Genomic DNA, 12,271 nt, shown 5'->3' with positions numbered 1-12,271 from the left:
GGCTGGCCTGGGAACGCCTTGGGATTCCCCCGGAGGAGCTGGCCCAAGTGGCTGGGGAGAGGGAAGTCTGGGTCTCCCTGCTTAGGCTGCTGCCCCCGCGACCCGACCCCGGATAAGCGGAAGAAAATGGATGGATGGATGGAATTTTACAGGAACCTTTGGTTAATATACATTTTAGTCTTTGCTCAAGGATTTATATTGAATTATTTTATTTTCAGCTTTCGCTGAAAGCAAGTTTTTCTGGCCCGCAATCTGTTTTTTTATTATTATTTTTGACAAATTCTCATTGTCCCAAAATTAGTATACTTTTCTGTGTTTGAATAAATTAACAGAAAATGCAAAAAACACCAAAGTTTTGCGTGAACAAAACTTTACTTTTAAACCTTTATTTCTTAAGAAATAAAACGTAAAGATAATGACTTAACACGGACGAGTTGTTTATTTTACTTGTTGATTGACAGGCCGATAACCCTACGTCATTTGTTTGCGACAGAGGCGACGAGCTTGTTGTTCGCGCCTGCGCAGTAGCTCGCAGCTTTGTTATTTCGCTTTACTATGGCGCTGAGCAAAACGTTTGGACAAAAACCGGTCAAATTTCAGCTCGAAGAGGATGGAGACTTTTACATGATTGGATCGGAGGTCAGTATTTACGTTTGACCACTTGCTACTTTTATGAGTAACTAATTTTAGGCGTAAATTTGCGGTTCAAACATGACAACCACTCCGTTAGCTGCTAGCTCATTAGCTTTAGCTGTATCCGCAAGGAGGAAGACAGCGTCGCGCACGAAGGTTCATTCATTCTGTCCTATTCTGAAGGCAGCCAGAGGACAAAAACAGACAGATTGACACGAGGGAAAGACGTTTGTCCTAAAGCTGATCATCTGTATCATGAGGCCCTAGTTCTTTTCTTCGTCTGAGTTAGCTAACCATTAGCACAGAAGCTAACCAACCTCGCTAATTTGACTGTTTACTTCCCCACGAGGCGCATTATTTTACTGTTTATCCTTTTTTATTATTATTTTGTCATCCCAGAACAACTCACTGGGTTTGTTCTGTTCATGAAAGGTCTCATTCTTGTTAAATATATTGAAATGTGTAATCAGTTTTATAGTTTGTTGCACCACAAACAGCACAGTTCAGTAGCCATCACATTTAAAGCTAACAAGCTAACCTTGTTCTTGCTCGTCATTCACATCAAACATAATCAACACATTTGTTTTTGCACATTACAGACCTGATTGAACACTATTGTTGTCCTTTTCTGACACAACAAGGACAATAAGCTATTATGATTCAAAACAGATTAAGCAAAAGCAGAATGAAACTAGATCCAAATACTGCAAAATATATTACAACAAACTATGGTACTTGTTTTGTTGTATTCAGTCAATTATGAAACTAATACACACTTTAAACCTAATCCTATTTTATTATAAAACCAACTTGTACCTTATCCTGCACACAGTAATACGGCATGAAACGTATTTTCCGTTAGATTTTATGAAGTTAAAAGTTCAGTGCCTTACTGTTTAAAATGTAACTTTAAAAAGCACCTTTTTTAACCTCAGGCTCAAAATAGTTTCAGGTTTTGACTCAATCAGCAAATGTCTATATCACAGAATCTGTTTAGCTGAAGTGGTCCTTCTTTAAGGTTATTGGTCGTTCTGTCTTTGTGCGTTTAGGTGGGAAACTACCTTCGTATGTTTAGAGGCTCGCTGTATAAACGATACCCGTCATTATGGAGAAAACTGGCAACGGTGGAGGAAAGGAAGAAGATAGTGGAGTCCTCACACGGTCAGTGACACGAACAGCTGGGTGGATCTAAAATGAAGGATGGCTTAACAGATAAATCATTACTTCCATGTTTTAATTTCGTTTTCAGTCAGTTGACTGACTTGTGTGTGATTAGATATCAGTTTAATAGTTGAGCAGCTTTGTCCTGTGTTCACACATTCCGCTTACGTTTCAGTTTCGGTTCACACTCTTTGTTTTTGTCACTTAGATCACGGTTACACTCAGCTTGCCACCAGCGTGACGCTGCTGAAAGCCTCGGAGGTTGAGGAGATCCTTGAAGGAAACGATGAGAAGTACAAAGCTGTCTCCATCAGCACCGAGCCCCCCGCCTACCTCAGGTACCCCCAACAGTCAGCTGTAAAAACAGACTGTTTGTTAAAGGAGACACGCATTCTTAGCCAAGGAATAAAACTGTTTTGAACAGGAAAACTAAGATTTTTAATGCCTTTTAATCAACAATATTTGGCTCTGAATATAAATGACCTTTTTAAATCAAGTAGCATTTACCTCTGCTGGTATTATTAGTAATTTCTGTCTCAGTCTTGCAGTCAGACGTTGGACTAATGTAAGCACATGTTTTGACTCTTTACATCCTGCTGTGTCACCGTCAGGGAACAGAAGGCAAAGAGGAACAGTCAGTGGGTTCCCACGCTGCCCAACAGTTCCCACCACCTGGACGCCGTGCCCTGCTCCACCACCATCAACCGCAGCCGACTGGGCCGGGACAAGAAGCGGACCTTCCCTCTGTGGTAAGCACCAGGCGGGGGGGGGACGAACTATAAAACAGCTGTAGCATTTATTTACCTTTTAGTGGTTGGAATACAACACCAGCAGGTGATGTAAGATGTGTGTCATGATCCAAAAACCGGACACGAAAAGGTGGTTTTACAAAATATCTCATTGTTTGAGTTCACCTTTGTCAGGTGGGGAGTAGAAACTAGTTATAAAGGAAGTAGCTTTGGATTCGACCACTCTGAAGGTTCTAGGTGCTGGGTTTTAGATTAGTCTTTATACAGATGTTCTCCTGCAAGTTGTTGATGCTTCAGTCTCAGCAGGGGGCTGCATTAACAAACAGTTCAGAAATGCAGAACGTTACTGCATTTTCTTTTTTATCTCAAATAATAAAATGTGTAAGTTCATTTGAGCTCTGCAGATTATTTCTGCTCGTTTGGAGACGAAGCTGTCTGCAAGAAGTAAAAAAAAAAAAGTTGAAACAAGTTGTACTGTTTAGAAAATGATAATTTTATTGGACAAACAAGAATCTAGAAGCATTCGGGAGAAAAGCAGCAGTTTATTTTATTTCTTTTCATGTTGACATGTTTATACCTAATATGTGTAAAATAATTTATTGCTCTATGGTAGGAATCTCATTTTATGCTTTTCTTTGTGTTTTTATACATCATATAACCACAGTTGAATGTTGGTGTCTGTAAACAGTTTTCCTTCCTGTGTTTTTATCTTCCTCAGCTTTGACGATCACGATCCTGCAGTAATCCATGAAAACGCCACACAGCCCGAAGTTCTCGTCCCGATCCGTCTGGACATGGAGATCGAGGGTCAGAAACTCCGAGACGCTTTCACCTGGAATATGAACGGTAGCGTCCCATCACCACATCCCCTCAGCTTGTTTAAATGAAGTTAAAGACTCGTGAAAAGTTTGTTTCTTTGAAATGTTCAGAGAAGCTCATGACGCCTGAGATGTTCGCTGAGATTTTGTGTGACGACCTGGACCTGAACCCGCTGGCCTTCGTCCCCGCCATTGCCTCCGCCATCCGACAGCAGATCGAATCGTACCCGACAGACAGCATCCTGGAGGACCAGACGGACCAGAGGGTGATCATCAAGGTGACGCCCCACGCCGGCGCCGCGCAGCACCTGTTTAATGTTTGCGTGCGCTGCGGCGGCTCATTCTTATTAAATGTGTTCCAGCTGAACATCCACGTGGGGAATATCTCCCTGGTGGACCAGTTCGAGTGGGACATGTCGGAGAGGGAGAACTCTCCCGAGAAGTTTGCCCTGAAGCTGTGCTCGGAACTCGGCCTGGGCGGAGAGTTCGTCACCACCATCGCCTACAGCATCCGAGGTCAGCTGAGCTGGCACCAGCGGACGTACGCCTTCAGGTACCGAATCGTTACCTCCCAGATCAGAGACGAACTAAGAGCTTAATCTTACGCTTTTTTTTAAATGATAGTTAAAGAGGACAGACACCAAACTTATCTTCTAGTTTACCAACCTGAAGAGCAAATTAAAAGTTATTAAAGATAATTCAACCCGGTTTTAAGCTTTAGAGTTAAAGCTCGGTTGATGTGAGTGAGGTCATCACTCCATCTTGTATTTCAGCAGCTATAAGTCGATTCGATGTCTTCCTGCCATCTGAAATCCTTTTTTTTTGTCTTCAAAACAATCTGATACAGAGACACCCGCTCTGGGGGTCCTCCTCACAGTGAAACGGTAGTGTTCTGGGTGTTTGTGGTTCTTTTAAATTTAGAACAATAGTTACAACTCATGCAAAGAATAAACAGTTTATCCTGATTGACTCATCAGCGATCTTCTAAGGAATTTGTTTGATTTAAGCAGAAATGTTATGGATTTGGTACTTTTTTTTGATAAATTTTAGTAAGACAAGTTGTAGAAAAGTGTTCAGAAAGCTGCTTCTATGTGGAAATGGGTGTTTTTTGATCTTTGACTCTGTTTCATGATAAATCAGCAGATCTCTGGTTCAGTTTCTATTGTGATGGGTCTGTAGGTGAAATGTGGCCGACGGTCTGTTTCCAAACCAAGGCAGCAGCACTGATCTCTGTCACAGCTGGATGAATGTTTTAAGTCTGTCTGTTTTGCAGCTCAGTTGAACGATGATAGATGATGTTTGCCTTTTACTCCAAACAGTCCGGGGAGAAGTCTCTCAGAACAGAGTTGAACGTTTGTCCATGACTCTCCGCTGTCAGAATGTGCTGAAATTTACGAACCAAATGTTTGGCGTTTTGCAGCGAGAACCCTCTGCCCACGGTGGAGATCGCCATCAGGAACACGGGTGATGCCGACCAGTGGTGCCCCCTGCTGGAGACCCTGACAGACGCCGAGATGGAGAAGAAGATCAGAGACCAGGACAGAAACACAAGGTGATTAAACATTTACATCCTGCTCTTCTTTTATTGATCGTTTGACCAGTTCTAAGTTTAATTTAGTGCAAAAACAAAACTAATGTTCCTAACCTGCTATTAATGGTCTACAGAGATTAACAGTTGATTTATTTAACACAGATATTTGTTTCTAAAATACAGCCCGTTATGTGATAAACTTCTTGTTTGGTCCAGCCAACTATCTAAAACCCCCTAATCATCTTTGTTTTAGTTTTTCTTACATTTAGCACAGAATGGCTTTTTATTTCCTGGGAACTTAGTTTGAAAATAAAAAACAAGTAAAAGGACTACTTTCTAATAATAAAACAGGATACAAAACCTTAATTAGTAGCTTGTATATATTTGCTCCCAAGAGGAAAGTAACTATTTTAACTCCAATATAGTCTATTATAGCAATTGAGTCTTCACATAAAATGTTGCAACTATTTAAACAGTAAACTAATAATTAGACCAGATTTGACCTTTTTTCCTGCATTTATCAGTTTAAAGTCGTCTGTTTTTCCCACTGTTACTTTGAAAGTGCAACTGCTGATGTTCACTTCCTGTTTGCTCCGCAGGCGGATGAGGCGTCTGGCGAACACAGCGCCGGCATGGTAGATCACCAGCGGCCGACGGCGGGTTTTTTTTCCTCCACTGTGCGCCGAATGTCTGTTTTGCTCTGCTGGGATGTCGATCTGCGGCTCGGTTTTTATTTTTCTTACTTTTTGTTTGTCGACGGTCCTTTAGCCCCTTGTGATTCTCTCTGACCACTGACTCTTTACCCGACCACAGAGGGGAAACACGCACCAGTCTCAGATAATATATTGCTTTGTTGTATTTGTTGTCTTTTTGTACATTTTAATAATTCTTACAAAATAAAAATATGACAGAACTTGATGTGATTATCCCTCATTGTCCAGTTTGCAGTTTAAAAAAATGAATCCCTGTAAAATAACAGTCACAAAGTCAGGCTAGCTGATCTAACATCAGGTCAAAATCTTAGTTTTGAGTTGATCCGCTGGGCTGCGACTGTCGGCGTTTGAGAGGATTCTCTTATTTCCCTGCGTGAGTCGCTAAGATTTCTGAACAAAAACTTACACGACAGTTTTACTCAGAATAGTTGTTATGGGAGTCTGACTCAAATCCTTCTCTGTTTTAATTTTGTGAGACAACTTTAGCAACTTGTACGTAACGTCATACAAATAATATCGTAAGTAGGAAGCGTATGATGCCAGGCGAAGGTTTGCTCGAATCGAGTCTCCAACCGTCGCAGCTCGTTGGACTCAATACTGAGAGGAAAAACAGATTTCCTGCAGTTTCTTTTAAAATCACAGCTTCTAGGCTGCGTGTTATTTTGTTCTCCCCCAGGTTTATGATTTAATCTACTGGAGTTACGATGATACGCAGTTTTTCAGTTAATCTGGTTTTTAGACCTGGACGTTTTCTATCAGAGCGCTCCCCGCAACAACATTTAGAAACGTTCAACTATTTTGAAAGAAAATTTGTCACACAAACTTTATGACGGTTAAATTTTGTTCAAGTCTCTGTGACTCACGCAAGGAAATTGAGAACCACCCGAGAACGTTTTGAGACGCCCTCAGCCTTAAAGTTAGGATGGTGATTGTGTTCTTCTGTGGTTCCTGCTCTGAAAGGCTGTTAGCTGGACTCCCTCTTAAATTTCCAAACTAAAATCACTGACAGCTGCTACAGTCGTCTGAATTAATATTTAAGGCATTAACGCTCCTCTTATGGATCAAAGAATCTGATATTATTATTCATCTTTAGGTTTAATCTGGAGGATCAGGGATCAAATTTGTTTATATCTAGAAAGTTGCCTAATAAAGCTAAGAACAGGTAACTGTTAAAATGTAAACAGACGCGATCTAAAACTGTATTTTAAAATAGTTTGTAGGTTTTTACCTCCAAGTCTCGCAATTTAACCTTAGACATAAATGAAAAAGTGCATTTTTCTTGAAGTTTCTGTAAATAATTTACAGGTTTTCAGTCCAGCTAACGGCCTCTTCAGACCCCTGAGAAGTTAAACCAGCGCTGGTCTGAGCGATCCGGGTCAGAACCCTGTTCTTTTGTCCCTCACAGGGCTGTTTGGGTGTTGTTGCGCTAAGCATTTTCCATTCTGCTGCGAGTGTTTGGAGCCACAAAAGCAGCAGCGGGTGAAAGTGCAGCGTGAGCAGACGGAGCCGCCGGGTCCGGGCCTGTCGGCAGTTCTGAGAGGCTTCTAGTCGCTCCTTTCAGCAACTTACAGAAACCCGGTTCGACCCGTTTGTTAAGCAAAGCTTAAAATCAGAAAACAGCTGTTTTTACAGCTGTGTTCAAATTATAATTTAAATCCTCAGTTTACATTCCCCACCTGCAGTTCCTCCCTCCGTTTGTTGCATTTCTCTCTAATCTTCCTTCTATTTTTATATTTAAAGCTAAATTATAAACAACTCACGCCTCATTGTTGTTTTTATCTAAACTGTAGAAAAATCTTGGTATTTTTCTAACATTTTTTTACAAATCTGATGCTTCTTTGCAGGTAAAGAAAGTTTGTTTTCAGCCCTGCAGAAACTTGTGTTTAGATTTAGTTTTCTCCTCTTAGTTTTCCATTTTTTTAATTAATTTTACATTAAACTGAGTCTTTAGTCCATCATTTTTAACTTCCCTCCTCCTGCACCCGTGTGTTGGTGTTTTTGTGCTCCTGCCTGCTGATTCAATTGCGTCGCTGCAGATCTTCGTCCTCCTGGAGGAGACGCCGGTTTGAGTCGTCCTCTTGGTCGAACAGGACCCGCCTGCAACAAGAAATGACGAATCAGATCCAATAATTTTCACGTTTTACATTAAATAAATCTGGAAGGGAAATTCAAAAGCCTATAAACTGCTTTATCTCTTCAGAAGAACCTGAATGACAAATAATAAAGCTAAAAACTAAAAGCTGTTAGAAAACTTATTTTCTGGTAAAAAATGCAAATGTGGAAGTGTCTTTGAATTATTTTATACACTAGCTCAGAGTATAATTTGTTTTCAGTATATGTATATATTTTAATGCTTTTTATTCAGAGTAAGAAATAAAGAAATGGCAGAAAGCAGTTTATATAAAAAGTTGTGGTGTGTTCCTATTTTATGTCTTGATTCTCAAAGTAGCTCATTTTCAGCCTCACATTTTTATCAGATATAACCGATTTATTAGCTATTTGGTCATTTCAGACAAAAAAAACAATTATAACTCTTAGTTCATTTTATATCAGAAGACTCAGCTGTAGGTCCTCTCTGCTGCTAAATCTGCTTTAAATGCCCGAACGTTGAGCTCCTGATGACTGAACTGTGGTTCTTACAGCAGCTCCGGTGTCGTCAGCAGCTTCCTTCCTCCTGGCTGGTTTGGAAACACATCCTCTAAGAAATAATACACGTGTCCGACGCAGATACCTGCGAGGAAAACGGGCAGAAACACAGAATCACTTATCTGTGAAATAATATTGGGGAACAGCCGTTTAATGGAACTGAACAGATCTTTGTTCGAAAACGACTAAAAACCAAATAATTTAGTTTTAATGTTGACGTGTTCCTGCACAGATCTGCTTACTGAATGTAAGAAAAAAAAAACAAAAGCTTCAAATGCAGCTCGGGGTGAACGTCTCTCACCCAGGAGGTCGACCGCCACAGAGTTTCCGAGCAGCAGCGAACATCCCATCAGCACCCAGGGGAGGAGCGGGGCCCGGAAGCTCAGCAGGCCGAAGAAGTTCATGCGCAGCAGGGGGTGTCTTTGACTCCAGACGTACACCAGCATGACGATGAAGGCCTGACCGAGGAAGAAGATGTTGGCAAACAGACCCAGCAGCTGCAGACTTTCAGGTTAAATACAAATAATTTCACGTGAACAGTCATCTTTCACTCAATGGAAAACACTTAAAACAAAAACAAATCTGTCGGAGATGCTTCCAACATCAGTTTAAGGGTTTTTTGCAGAAGGTGTGTCTAAAGTCAGGCTGAAAAAGATCCTCTGGGATCCTTCTCATATTTCATAAAGTCAGCATGAACTCCTCTTTGAGTGCAACAGTGAAGAGTTTAAACTTTTATTTGTGCTCTTTGAACTGTGTGTTTTATCTAAATTTTGGGATGCTGACCTTTGTGGATGTTTTTTTTTTTTACCAAGTAAAGAATGTTGTGTCTTCTGTTCTTCCTGCAGGAACAATAAATCCTGATTTTATCTTTCCTTCCACTCAGTGTCTCTGATATTCAGCTTTTTAAATTCGTCAGGTTTTTAAACATTGAAGCCTCCTGATTGGGAGCGGATTAACACATCTTCAGCCGAGCCGAGAACCTGTGTTTTAATACGGTGTGACAGCTGAGACAGCATTCACAAGTCCAGATTTTAGCTTCTGTTTGCTCATTTTAGCCAATTTTAGCTTATACATACAGTTAGCTTCCATCTACAGTTTGCAATTGTATTAAATATTTTAATTACATCTAGATTTTCTCTTACAGAACGTCTCAGATTTCCTAACTTATGATCATTTGTATTTATAACTTTGATAAAAGTTTAACTCAATTTTGATTTAATTTTAAACTATTGTTTGGAAAAAGTCCAAGTTAGCTTTAAGTTGTTTTAAAAAAAGATTTTGTATTCTGTTCTGCTGAGTAAAGCTGACTTAAACGGGCTAAAAGCTTTCTGCTTCCAGAAACATCAAGCTAAAGAAAAAACCCGAAACATGTGAAGTTCTGGACATTAACGTCTTACAGCTACAGTCAAACAGATCCTGAACTCTTTGAAATGAAAGCCAAGCGATAACCTTCCCTTCGTCCCAGCTGACTCCACGGAGCGTGGCGGACCCGATTACACAAGTTCGGATTATTTCGCCACAGTTTTTCTTCACATTCCAGCGCTTTAAACTGTCCATGAAACACAACACAACTTCAGAAAGTTCCCGTAAAGCTGCGCGTCTACTGTTTTACAGCAGCCAGAGGGGCGTCGGTGCTAAACGGACCCAGGATTGTTTCATTAACCTGGAATGTGAACAAAAGCTTCAGGCCCCAAACTGCTGAGCGTGCTGCGTTTACACCAACCGACTTCACATGTTTTTAGCGTGTAAACACAGAAAACTGCTCCTCAGAGTACAGACTGCATGTTAAAATAAAACAAGTCAGTCCACTCAAATTACAAACTGTCAAAGCAGCTAATGGAAGTTCAGGTTTTTTATTTGTTTCATTCAAAATGACTAAAAACCCAAAAGCTACATCTGGGACTCTACAGGCCTCAGTTAGCAGGTCAAAGGTTAAAGTTCACGAAAGGACAATTAGAAAAAGACCTATTTACCTCTAAACCAAACACATCAGAATGAACACCTCGTACCAACTGTTAAGCACGGTGGTGGAGAGGCCATTATCTGGGCTGGTTTTGCAGCTACAGGGGGCCTTGCAGTTATCGAGGTCCAGAACCTCAGCCTGACTAAAGCGAACTGAAGCAACGCTGGAAAAAATAGTGGGCCAAAATTCCTCCACAACCATGTGAGGGGCTCATAAAGTCATTCAGAAGACGCCAACTGAGGTAAAGGTGGTTCAACAGGCAGCAGTTACTTGTTTTAGTATTTTGGATTAGTTGTATTTACCTAATTTTGAGACCTGATTTGGACCACGTTATTATTATTTTTTGGTATTCGGATCCGGAAAACCTCAGACTTGAAACAGGATGTGCTTACTTTTTTTTACCAAGACTCGTCTTTTTAAGGATTTCTGACTGCATCCTAAAAATATAAATTGTTAAGCTCAGACCCAGAAAGGATACGGTTATGAGGATTCCTCCAAACAGGAACAAAAAAACAAAGTCAGCCGTTCTTCCTCGGAAACAGTCTTCCTCCAGCATCCGACAGTATCGATAACTCCCACAGGTTAAGGACTCTGCTTCATGCTTTACGCTGCTGTTATAAGTTACGGCAGTGTTTAATAAGAAACTAAAATTTAGCATTTGCAGTTAAAAGATACAGAAAAATGATGTTGAATATAAACCCAAACCCAAGAGATCCAAAGAAGAGGAAACTGGTTACCAGGCGCCATATCTGGAAAAACACGATAAGAACAATTAAGCCTGTAGAGGTGATGAATCATGTTTTGGTTTATAATAAAAATAAAATAAAATAACTGTACCTGGTATCTCCTGATGATGAGCTCTGGATTAAAGTAGAGCTGAAACGGGCTGATGACTTCAAGTTGCTTTAAAAAATAAATGAAATAACCTTTTGTGCGTCTCCTTTTTTGTTTTACACATTCATAGAAGACAAAGTCTGTAAATTTGATCTATTATTAAAGGTTTATGTCTACAGCAGTGAAGCAAAAATAACAGAACTTACAGTCAAAATGGATGAACGTACCAGGTTTACAAAACTACAAAAAATATATGTTCATGTATGTTTTTTCTCTCAATAATTTATGTATTTATACATGCTTGTCCTCTGGCATCTCTCAGTGCAGTACCCTGCGCACCCCCACTTCCCACAGCCTTGCTTACCTCCAGCTTTTACAGTTAAACACCATCTAATGAGTTAGTTGTCATTAATGTACGAACTACATTTGCTAAAACTGCAACACCGACACGGTTGAGCGTGTTCAGCACTTTTAATTCTGGAAAAAAAAAGCAGCTGTTATTATTCAGAAAGAGGAGCAGGAAGGAGCTGAAGTGTAAACTTTCATGTCACGAACTTTAACAACTATGAAACAATACAAGAAAATAAACATTTCTGACTCCATCCCTTTGAAACAGTGAATTTAGTCCATTTAAAAAGCTTGATTCTGACCCGTTTGATTTACTCCCGGGTCTTCTGTTTCAACAACAGGAAAACAAAATAAATGTTTGTGTGTCGTGATCGTTTCTTACCATGGCAGCGGTGGTCAGGACGCAGGCAGTCGTGTACGTTCGGGTCACCACAGGGATGTGAAAATACTCCTGAGCGAGGCTGAGAGCCATCGCTGCTGCCGCTGCCTCACTGTCAGTCATGATTTACTCCCTGAGTGAGCAGAACAGGCCCCGCCCCCTCACACCAGCAGTCAATCAGAGAGATCCACCAATTAACACCATCTATTCCACACACTGTTATGCTCTTTCTTTGGAACATCTTACATGAAAAGAAACTAACAGAAATTATCTAAATATGGAGCCTTCAGGTCTCTGGAAATTAAATTTTAAAAACTCAGCTTTTTAAGTCCGAATCAGTGGTCATATTTATGTATATTTGCTGGAGATTCTGTCTTTAAAACACACTAAATGTGTAGCCTTTAAACATTGTTTTCCATTTCTGACAATATCTCCAATCCAAGCGTTTTATTCTGGTAACATTTGGTACTAATTTAATGATGAAAAATCATCAAAT

The 12,271-nt window shown here is 40.3% G+C and overlaps 2 protein-coding genes across 3 annotated transcripts; one reads left to right on the top strand and one right to left on the bottom strand.

Moving 5' to 3' along the window:
* Nucleotides 1–498: 498 nt before the first annotated feature.
* Nucleotides 499–5,810, top strand: smarcb1a (SWI/SNF related, matrix associated, actin dependent regulator of chromatin, subfamily b, member 1a). Its single transcript, XM_017427860.2, has 9 exons — nt 499–639; nt 1,683–1,794; nt 2,003–2,132; nt 2,406–2,543; nt 3,262–3,389; nt 3,473–3,639; nt 3,724–3,914; nt 4,782–4,913; nt 5,492–5,810. The coding sequence occupies exons 1-9, from the start codon at nt 556–558 to the stop codon at nt 5,529–5,531; spliced, it is 1,122 nt and encodes a 373-aa protein (XP_017283349.1). The 5' UTR covers nt 499–555; the 3' UTR covers nt 5,532–5,810.
* On the bottom strand, nt 3,016–12,213 carry derl3 (derlin 3). Of its 2 annotated transcripts, none has more exons than XM_037975952.1 (8): nt 11,779–12,213; nt 11,052–11,117; nt 10,920–10,963; nt 10,693–10,825; nt 8,553–8,748; nt 8,246–8,336; nt 7,616–7,702; nt 3,016–4,860 (listed from the first exon to the last, which is right to left on the bottom strand). In XM_037975952.1, exons 1-7 carry the CDS (start codon nt 11,896–11,898, stop codon nt 7,624–7,626), a joined length of 729 nt encoding a protein of 242 aa, XP_037831880.1. In that variant the 5' UTR covers nt 11,899–12,213; the 3' UTR covers nt 3,016–4,860; nt 7,616–7,623. The 2 variants fall into 2 exon arrangements, with proteins under 2 accessions (XP_037831880.1, XP_017283350.3); XM_017427861.3 differs by having other exon boundaries at nt 10,693–10,786; nt 10,890–10,963; nt 11,779–12,154.
* Nucleotides 12,214–12,271: the final 58 nt, after the last annotated feature.

The sequence above is a fragment of the Kryptolebias marmoratus genome, linkage group LG1 (assembly GCF_001649575.2).
Source record: "Kryptolebias marmoratus isolate JLee-2015 linkage group LG1, ASM164957v2, whole genome shotgun sequence".
NCBI lineage: Eukaryota > Metazoa > Chordata > Actinopteri > Cyprinodontiformes > Rivulidae > Kryptolebias > Kryptolebias marmoratus.
The sequence above is the reverse complement of the archived record's forward strand: the minus strand, read 5'-3'. Positions and strand labels throughout refer to the sequence as shown.

Coding starts and splice junctions, on each gene's coding strand:
- smarcb1a (XM_017427860.2), top strand. CDS start 556: ATGGCGCTGAGCAAAACGTTTGGACAAAAACCGGTCAAATTTCAGCTC. Junction 3,640..3,723: donor ACCAGAGGGTGATCATCAAG/GTGACGCCCCAC, acceptor AATGTGTTCCAG/CTGAACATCCACGTGGGGAA. Junction 3,915..4,781: donor CAGCGGACGTACGCCTTCAG/GTACCGAATCGT, acceptor GGCGTTTTGCAG/CGAGAACCCTCTGCCCACGG.
- derl3 (XM_037975952.1), bottom strand. CDS start 11,898: ATGACTGACAGTGAGGCAGCGGCAGCAGCGATGGCTCTCAGCCTCGCT. Junction 11,118..11,778: donor TCCTGACCACCGCTGCCATG/GTAAGAAACGAT, acceptor TATTTTTTAAAG/CAACTTGAAGTCATCAGCCC. Junction 7,703..8,245: donor CTGACGACACCGGAGCTGCT/GTAAGAACCACA, acceptor TTCTTGTTGCAG/GCGGGTCCTGTTCGACCAAG.